We start from the raw sequence: 8,968 nt of genomic DNA on the forward strand, positions 1-8,968 counted from the left end.
GATAAATAAAGAATACGAAAAAATGTTGTATTTATAAAATTGACAAAATATGAGAATTATTTGAAAAAATCCACATTCTTTAAATCCGGTGGCATAAAATAAAGTTCATCCCCAGCAAATTTTCCATACCCTGAAAAAAACACAAAACGGTAAAAATTCGCGTGTTCCATGAGCTGCATATGAGAATATGTTTTTCAAAATCGCAATAATTTTATTTCTTTAAAATAAGTAAGCAAGAGAAGTGCCATTTTTGTCAGGTCAGGTCTAAAAAAGTTGCTTTTTTTACAGGGATATATACCTTTGTTGAAGAAGGTTAAAAAAATGTTATAAAATCAAATTAATATTTCTCGACAATCGACTTTTTTTTCTTTAAGCAGTGATCCGTTTTAGCAACACAAGCACTGTTGCGTCATAAAAATTTCATTCGAAAAACTGATTGGAATCGCGATTTTGTCATTCAAGTTCTTCTCGTCACATAACAAGTTTTCGTTGAAAACTGAACATTTTTTACTGTAATTACAACAGTTTTTTTGGACGAAAATTTCTTATCAACATCAAATACATAACAGATGTAAAAAAAGGGAGGCATTTAGTTCCTATTTATTATGAAGGAATAAAGTTAAACATGTTTTTTAATTTAATCGACGCGACTACTTTCTTGTTCATCAAGTCTAGTAGTTTGTTTTATAAATTAACATTTTTACGAATGTAACTTTTTTTTCACAAAAAGTACTTATTGTAAATTGACGTTGCACTATTCTCGGTTAAATATGTAGTAGCACAAAAGTTTTTTTAATCATTCTATGCTCGTTACATAATTTACTGTTTCCTTACTAGTTAGGATTTTTAAAATTTTCCTAACCAGTTGCGAAGAGTAACGTTTCGAAACTTTAATCAGTTTTGAAAAATGAACGTTACATGTCAAAATTAAAAAAAAAATAGGCTCTTTTCTCGTATCTTGAATCAATTGCATGATATTAAACACTGAAAAAGATGAACTTTACTTAATTGCGAAATGTACGTACGTAAAATCATGGCATTTCTTTGTGTGGATCGCGTGATATTTTATTTTATGTTGTTTTGCACCTACCTAAGTCTTTCATTAGCCTGGTCGGCGCATTTCTTAAATGTAATGGAACTGACGGTTGCAATCCTTGACAACTTTTAATAACTTGTTTAGCTTTGGCCAGCGCAGAATCGGCTTCTCTTGATTTTGGAGCTCTAGCCAAATAAATTGCACACTGAGCTAACAGCACATCAGCCTCTGGCATGCCCAACAATTGACATCCTTGCATTGTCGTCACCGCCAGTTGTAGGGCTCTAGGATCGGCGTTACCTAATCTGACATGTTTATAACTGATTTTAAAATCTAAATTTTACAAAATTACCTATATCTTCACTTGCTGCCCTCACCATTCTGCGTGCTATGTACAATGGATCTTCTCCACTCACTATCATTCTAGTCGTCCAGTACAATGCGGCATTAACATCAGATCCTCTAATAGATTTGTGCATTGCGGAGATGATATTGTAATGCTCCTCTCCTTTTCGGTCATATAGTAAATGAGATTTCTAAAATTTTTAAAAATAATTCAACCCTGAAAGTTGATGCGACTTAATCTTAAACCTTAATCTTTTCTTTAATATCATTTATAGTAATTATTTTACTTTTATCTTCATTATACTGCACGACAAGTTGCAAATTTCCCAAGGCAATTCTAGCATCACCATCGCTAATATCTGCCAACCACTTAAGTGCATCATCATCAACTGCAATACTATTGTAAACGGGTAACAGCTAGTTTTCCATATAAAATCAAAATTTACCTTTTACTTGTGCTTTGTTGACAAGATCCATCTTTGTCAATTATATCAACATTTAATTTTTGTGCAGCTCTTTCTAAGATACAGTAGAGTGAATCAGGTTCTAGTTTTTGCATGACAATTACGCGACAACGACTTAGAAGAGCTGAGTTAATTGTAAATGAGGGATTCTCTGTAGTTGCACCTACCAAAATTATATCCCCCTTTTCTACATGCAACAAAAAAGTGTCTTGTTGTTTTTTATTAAACCTATGTATTTCATCCATAAAAAGAACAGTTCGACAACCAAATTTCTGTTGTAATTTTGCTGCAGAAACTACATTTTGTACATCTTTTACACCTGCACTTGCTGCACACAAAGATACAAATTTTAATTTGGTTGGATTATTTTTACAAATGCCTTGAATCACTCCAGATAGAGAAGTTTTACCACAACCAGGTGGTCCCCATAAAACCATGTTTGGTATGTCACCTTTTTCCAGCAGTGCTCTAAGAACAGTGTCTTTGCCCAGTACATGATTTTGGCCAATAAAATTGTCCAGACTTTTAGGCTGTAACTGCTTGGCAAGTGGAATTGTAAATGTGTATGAAATTTCTTCATTTTCTTTTTGAATTGTCAAACTTGATGTGTTACTATTTCCTTCAGATGCTTTGGAGTGTGAAGCCTGAGATGAGTTTGTTTTTGTAGTGTAAAGGGTTTTTTGTTTTTTAGATGGTGAAATTAAATCAGTTTTAGTCTGTGTACTTCTGGGTTTTCTATTGAAATTATGCGGAAGCACTGGTGATGGTGAACGCTTTCTTTTCGATATTTCATCGCTGTCGACGGAATTTAAGAAAATGCATTTATTCACGTGTTTTTCAATTTCACTCAAAATAAAAGATTTGTCACAAATTGGACAAGAGGCTTCTGTATTTTGATTAGATTCATTCATTTTTATATTTTTTCAAATATGAACATAAGTATGTTTTGAACACTTACACCGTTCACTCTTTACACTTAACCAAAAATTTTACTTAACCTAAAAATAATATTAAATTTTCAGATTTACCGCTAAATCCACAAAACTAAACTGCAATGATTGAATACTTTTGTTATTAAATTATCGGAGAAGCTCGTAATGTCGGATTCGGTACAATAATCTGAGAAAAAAATCTTAATTGAATTACGGCGAAACTGCGATAGTTTTCTACTGGGACTCGATTAAAGTTTTGCAAAAAATGTCCCTTGTACGAGGCTAGTTGCTTTATAAGTCTGCGTTGGAAAATGGTTGGAAACAAAATAAATCACGATTGATCACGATAACCGTACCTACTGAATTAATTAATGTGTGAGTTGGCTGTGGTCACCTTCTGATTTTTGCCAGAAGAATGAAAATAATTTGCCGTGAATGTGGACATCTTAGAACTTAATCGTGAAGGTGTTGAGTGGGAATATACGATTCGATTTCCAAATACAAGCAGAAGCCATCCGCAAAAAATGTTTTTTTAAGACTGATTAATTATGCAAGAAACACCGCTAACATTGTTCCTTTGTCTAGTAGACAATTAATTGACAAATGGACAAAACCAAATTTGCATTAGGAAAATTTTCATTTCCCGTTTTTTTTTGCAACCACCTGTACAATACGAAGTCCAACGAATAAAGGTGGTGTAATTAATTGAATCGCTGATTGCAGAAAGGATACGAGTCATGTTTTCTAGCATTTTGTGATTATGACGTGAAAATCACTAAAAAAAAATCAAGTCTTAGGCGATTAAAGCAAATATTTGGAAATACGGCTTGAAAAGATAGTATTTCTTTCAATATATATTTGATTTTTGATGGAAGTTCCTTCAATTACCATACGCATGTCCCAAAAAGCATTTTTTTGCGTGTCTCTCAAAATTTCACTTCACTGACTTTCTGCAAACAGCGATTCAATTATGAAGAAGAAACCACGGATTCCGTGTGAAATATTATAGCACGAAAATTATAAATTCAGTACGGTAATCGTGATTTATTTTGTTTCCAGCGTCGATCTAGATATCTATGTATAATAAATAAACCACAACTAGCTTCGCACAAGGTTACTGTTTTGCAAAACTTTAAAATTTGCCATTTTCTCAAAAAAATTGTTATGTAAAATTTTTTTCATTCGTTGTTTGTATTAGTATAGGAAGGTCTTTCAGGAGAAGAAAAAAGTGGAAGTTGTCACTTAAAAAAAAATGGTAATTGCGCAAAAACCAATGACCTCATTTAAACAAGTTAACGCGGCACAAGATTCAATTTTTCGAAATAAAATACCTAAATCGACCCCCCGTCCGAGCGATTTCTTTAAAAACATCACATAACGCTATTATGAATTTTGTTGTTCCAAACATTATGTTCATATTGTATGTTTCAAATCATGCACCTATTACTTTTAATTAATTCAATTTTTATCCCGAAAGTTCATATTTCATCCAAAAGATAAACAACTGACCTGACCTAACCTCAATTCGAGAAAATTTGTTAGTGCAGTGCTAATGACCTCGGAAGTGCTACGTGGATACGTAGTGAGGCTATGTGTATGTGATATCGGAAACGTATCCACATGACATGTTCACAAAAATGTTCGTATGTAATTGATAAGTATAATAAATGGAAAATCTACGCAACAGAAAAAAAGAAAAGCTTATAGAACAGTGCAGTGATGGTAAAACAGGTGAAAAAAAGATCGAAAATGAGACTAGCGAAAAGTCCAAGAAAACAAATGGTGATGTACCAAATTATTTAGGCAACGATGAACCTACCAGTACTACCAAAATCATTAATAATGTTAGAGAATCAAGAACTAAATTCCTTAGAGTTAGTTTTGAAGTTGATCTACTTTCAGTCGGATTGTTTTTGTGCGGTTTAATAACGCGAATGTACAAACTAGAAGAACCTAAAAACATAGTGTGAGTTATTACTACATGCATATTGTAACAATTTTTCCACAACAAAGTATTTCAGGTTTGATGAATTACATTATGGAAAATATGTGTCTTTATACATGAAAAATACATTTTTCTTTGATTCACACCCACCACTTGGCAAACAGCTGGTAGCAGCAGCTGCTTACTTAGCTGGGTTTGATGGAAAATTCAAATTTGATAAAATAGGAAGTCCTTACCCAGACACAATCCCATTACTTGCTCTTCGTTGTATTCCAGCATTTTTTGGCAGTTTAGTAATACCAACTTCATATCATTTGATGTTGGAGCTGGGTTTAACTCAGTGGACATCACTATTGGCGGCAGTATTACTCTTGTTTGATAATGCCTTACTTACACAGAGCAGATTCATATTGATGGAATCTATGCTTCTCTTCTTTGCATTATTTGGGATCTTTTGTATTTTGAAATTTCGTCATTATTATTCTAGACCTTACTGCATTTTTTGGTTTTTGTGGCTGAGTTTGGCATCTGTTTCATTAACTTGTGCTCTATCTGTGAAATATGTTGGCTTTTACTCCTGTTGTTTGGGTGTGGCTATTTTGGGGCGCGATTTTTGGAAGTCGTTGTCTTCTGCAGCCCTCTCAGATAAAGCACTATTCACTAGATTTATTGTCCAAACTATTGTTTCCTTATCAGTATCATTTATAATTTACCTGTGTATATTTTACGTTCATTTAAATGTCTTGTACAAAGCGGGACCACATGATAGTATTATGACTAGTGCATTTCAAGCATCTTTAGAAGGCGGCTTAGCGTCCATTACAAAAGGACAACCTCTGTTAGTGGCACATGGATCACAAATCACGTTGAGGTAATGAAATGTTAAGAAAAAATTGAACCTATAAAGAATTCACAACTGATTCTAGGCACACCCATGGGAGGACTTGCTGGTTACATTCACATAATCATGTCTACCCAATTCGATACCCTGACAAAAGAGGATCTAGTCATCAACAACAAGTCACTTGTTACTCATTCAAAGATGTAAATAACTGGTGGATTGTGAAGAGGCCAAATAAAAACGATCTTGTTGTTGAACAACCTATAGATATAATAAAACATGGAGATGTTATACAATTGGTACATGGTATGGAATAATTTCGTAAATTAACGAGAAAAAAATTGGTGGGCTAGTCGGCTAAAGGTCTCTAAAAATAAAAATTTTAAAATCTAATTTAATTCAAAAACAAAAAAATTATAAAGAAGGTTACAGCAATGCGTTTTCTTTCTTCAGTAATAAAAAAAAATCCGGCAAAAAGATTCGAACCTGGAGCGTTCGGCCTGGCCTACCAGCGCGAAAAACGCGTCAAAATTTGAGTTAAATTTACGAACGTTCGGGCGTTTCCTTTCAGGGTGGTGACCACCCTGATTTTATCTCACTTCTTCTTCATTAAAATGAATATATGTGCCTTGCATGATTTATTCACAAAATGCAATCAATGATGATTGAAACAAGTTAAGTACCAAGTCGCCATTTTGACTCTTAGTTGTTATCTTTTAGGTATTACAAGTCGTGCCTTAAATTCTCACGATGTTGCGGCTCCAGTTTCACCACAATGTCAGGAAGTTTCATGTTACATTGATTATAATGTTTCAATGCCCGCACAGAATTTGTGGAGAGTAGAAATACTGAATAAAGACCAAAATGGAGATTCTTGGCATACTATACAATCATTAATAAGACTGATACATCTTGACACTAATACAGCTCTTAAGTTTACTGGCCGGCAGTTACCAGATTGGGGCTTCCATCAGCATGAAGTTGCTGCAGATAGAATTATTAATCAAGACGATACTGTGTGGAATGTGGAGGAACATCGTTACACTAAATGTTTGTTTTTATATATTTTTTGATGTAAATATGTAATTATTTGCATTATTTTTTCAGCCGAAGATCAAAAGGAACGTGAACGAGAACTAGTCACTGCTGAAATGATCCCAACGGCAGCGACTTCATTAACGTTTTGGGAAAAATTTTTTGAGCTTCACTACAAAATGATGTTTTCTGGAACTGAAAGTGTACAAAATCACATGTATAGTTCGGAGCCGTTCGAATGGCCGTTAATGTCTCGTGGAATAGCATATTGGGTTTCTTCAACCAGCAATGTAAGATTTTTTTTTTTTAACACAGATATGTTGTAAATGTTCTTGCAGGCTCAAATTCATCTTATTGGCAATTTATTACTGTGGTATTCTGGGACAATCGGACTTTTAACGTATCTTTCTTTACTCATATTTTATCTCCTTCGGCGACGGAGATTATGTTTCGATTTAGATAAAAAAACTTGGGAACAATTTCAGCTCATTGGAGAAGTATTTTTAACGGGTTACTTAATCCATTACTTGCCATATTTTTTCGTTGAACGCACATTATTTTTACATCATTATTTGCCCGCTTTTATTTTTAAAACGTTACTATTAGTGGCATTAATTGAACACGTCTATTTTATTACAAAAAATATTTTAAAGCATAAAGTTATAAGTTACGCATTTATTATTTCGGTATCATTATGGGTTGTCATGATTTTTTATGTTTTTAATAAATTCACTGTACTTTCGTACGGCACAACGCCGCTAACTACAAATGACATTGTAGATTTAAGGTGGAAGGATACGTGGGATTTTATCGTTCATAAAAACTGAACTCTTAAAACAACTTGGGTAATTATTATTCCATGACGAAATTTGAAAGACTCGTTATTTTTTATAGAATACATTTGTTAAAGACTTTGATCTGTATTTTATAGCATTTTGTAGTTTATTATAGAAAAAAAATCAATACTTCCATATATTTTATTATGAATGAATAAATGAATTTGTATGTAAAAACCATTTAATCCAGCCCTAAAATAACTCAAATTAAGCGGTATCCATGTGTTCTGGTTCAACATGATGAACTGCAACATCAACTACATCAACATTGATTACTTTACTGGACAAAACAGAGGTAGTTCCTTTAGGATAAAGATAAGAGGACTGACGCACTCCTTTCTTGTTGGCTTCATCATAAGTTCTGCGATAATCCACTGATCCTTTGCGAATAACACAAACATCAACATTTGAACCAGATCCAAGGTCATTGAAGATGCCAGCTGCAATAGCATCACGAACCAATTTTACACCTTCTTCCTCTTCTAATCCTGGCTTCCAACGCGATTCAAAAACAGCCATTGCAGCAAGTGAACCTGAACCCATTGTAGTGTAAGGTAGTTTGTCAGTTGAACCATGAGGATATATGGAATAAAGATGGGGACCTGTTGAATCAACTCCACCAAGAACTAAGGCTGCACCAATATGGCCTTGATAGCGAAACAAGTACTGCTTCAGCATTTGATTTGCAGTTACTACACGTGCAACACGATTTGTAAACAAACGATGAAGTTCAAGCTGAGATGATATCATTTGAGTTGTCTGTTCAGTATCTGCAGCTGTTCCAGCTCCACAACAACTAGCAATTACATTTTTTGTAAAACATTCCAATTTGTATGACTAGCTTTGTACTTACTACATGTTGGGGGCTAAATAGTGGATTTTTTCACAATTTTTGTCAGAGACTGTTGTGTCTTCTGTTGCCCTAGTATCAGCTCCAAGAATAACTCCATCTTTGTAAATAATTCCAACGATGGTAGTGCCAGTTTTTGTAGCTTTAGGAAGCGGAAAACCTTTGCTTTCTAGGAGAGCGTTCCTGAAAGAGGTTATGTTAATGACAAAGCAGAAACATCTCGCATGTTTTTATGTAAAAACATTACAGTCGAGAATAATTTGATGTACCGTTTACAATTGGCAAACGAAAACCCGGGGGCCGGAACTTCTGGGCACAAAACTGACATTTTTCTACAATTTATTGAACTTTAACACCGTATTCACTGCTCAACTGTATTACTTGTTGTTCGAATGTTCGAAAAGTAATTGCTTTGCTTCCTCTGCTTGTCAAAATATTTGACATGATTCGACACTTTTTAGGGATTTTGTCTGTCAAAATGGTAAATATTAGGTTAGGTATCGTGATTGGGATATGATTTCATTTCGTTAAATTTTTTATTTCACTGTTTTTACTGAACATAAAAGCTAACTGATAATTCTCACTTAAAAAAAATGTTTAAAAGAAGTAGTACAATTCCACAGAGAAATAAATTTTGTGTAACTAAAGACCAGATGATTAATGACATCGATGCAATTTGTAGAA

The 8,968-nt window shown here is 33.8% G+C and overlaps 3 protein-coding genes across 4 annotated transcripts; 1 reads left to right on the forward strand and 2 right to left on the reverse strand.

The window, feature by feature from the left end:
• Nucleotides 1-13: 13 nt before the first annotated feature.
• On the reverse strand, nt 14-3,125 carry LOC138132342 (ATPase WRNIP1-like). Of its 2 annotated transcripts, none has more exons than XM_069049840.1 (5): nt 1,828-3,122; nt 1,628-1,778; nt 1,389-1,572; nt 1,091-1,336; nt 14-130 (listed from the first exon to the last, which is right to left on the reverse strand). In XM_069049840.1, the coding sequence occupies exons 1-5, from the start codon at nt 2,754-2,756 to the stop codon at nt 57-59; spliced, it is 1,584 nt and encodes a 527-aa protein (XP_068905941.1). In that variant the 5' UTR covers nt 2,757-3,122; the 3' UTR covers nt 14-56. The 2 variants fall into 2 exon arrangements, with proteins under 2 accessions (XP_068905941.1, XP_068905940.1); XM_069049839.1 differs by lacking the exon at nt 14-130 and adding an exon at nt 205-984 and having other exon boundaries at nt 1,828-3,125.
• Nucleotides 3,126-3,138: 13 nt separating this feature from the next.
• Nucleotides 3,139-7,611, forward strand: rt (Protein O-mannosyltransferase rt). The gene is made up of 6 exons (XM_069049833.1): nt 3,139-4,743; nt 4,799-5,593; nt 5,649-5,869; nt 6,284-6,613; nt 6,671-6,888; nt 6,937-7,611. The coding sequence occupies exons 1-6, from the start codon at nt 4,445-4,447 to the stop codon at nt 7,423-7,425; spliced, it is 2,352 nt and encodes a 783-aa protein (XP_068905934.1). The 5' UTR covers nt 3,139-4,444; the 3' UTR covers nt 7,426-7,611.
• Nucleotides 7,562-8,730, reverse strand: LOC138132349 (proteasome subunit beta type-7-like). Its single transcript, XM_069049850.1, has 3 exons — nt 8,554-8,730; nt 8,288-8,467; nt 7,562-8,230 (listed from the first exon to the last, which is right to left on the reverse strand). Exons 1-3 carry the CDS (start codon nt 8,610-8,612, stop codon nt 7,642-7,644), a joined length of 828 nt encoding a protein of 275 aa, XP_068905951.1. The 5' UTR covers nt 8,613-8,730; the 3' UTR covers nt 7,562-7,641.
• Between the last annotated feature and the right edge of the window lie 238 nt (nt 8,731-8,968).

Source organism: Tenebrio molitor, chromosome 5, assembly GCF_963966145.1.
Source record: "Tenebrio molitor chromosome 5, icTenMoli1.1, whole genome shotgun sequence".
Lineage (NCBI taxonomy): Eukaryota > Metazoa > Arthropoda > Insecta > Coleoptera > Tenebrionidae > Tenebrio > Tenebrio molitor.

Coding starts and splice junctions, on each gene's coding strand:
- LOC138132342 (XM_069049839.1), bottom strand. CDS start 2,756: ATGAATGAATCTAATCAAAATACAGAAGCCTCTTGTCCAATTTGTGAC. Junction 1,337..1,388: donor GGCAGCAAGTGAAGATATAG/GTAATTTTGTAA, acceptor ATGTCAGATTAG/GTAACGCCGATCCTAGAGCC. Junction 985..1,090: donor CAGGCTAATGAAAGACTTAG/GTAGGTGCAAAA, acceptor CATCTTTTTCAG/TGTTTAATATCATGCAATTG.
- LOC138132349 (XM_069049850.1), bottom strand. CDS start 8,612: ATGTCAGTTTTGTGCCCAGAAGTTCCGGCCCCCGGGTTTTCGTTTGCC. Junction 8,468..8,553: donor TCGTTTGCCAATTGTAAACG/GTACATCAAATT, acceptor AACCTCTTTCAG/GAACGCTCTCCTAGAAAGCA. Junction 8,231..8,287: donor TATTTAGCCCCCAACATGTA/GTAAGTACAAAG, acceptor TGTAATTGCTAG/TTGTTGTGGAGCTGGAACAG.
- rt (XM_069049833.1), top strand. CDS start 4,445: ATGGAAAATCTACGCAACAGAAAAAAAGAAAAGCTTATAGAACAGTGC. Junction 5,870..6,283: donor TGTTATACAATTGGTACATG/GTATGGAATAAT, acceptor GTTATCTTTTAG/GTATTACAAGTCGTGCCTTA. Junction 6,614..6,670: donor GGAACATCGTTACACTAAAT/GTTTGTTTTTAT, acceptor TTATTTTTTCAG/CCGAAGATCAAAAGGAACGT.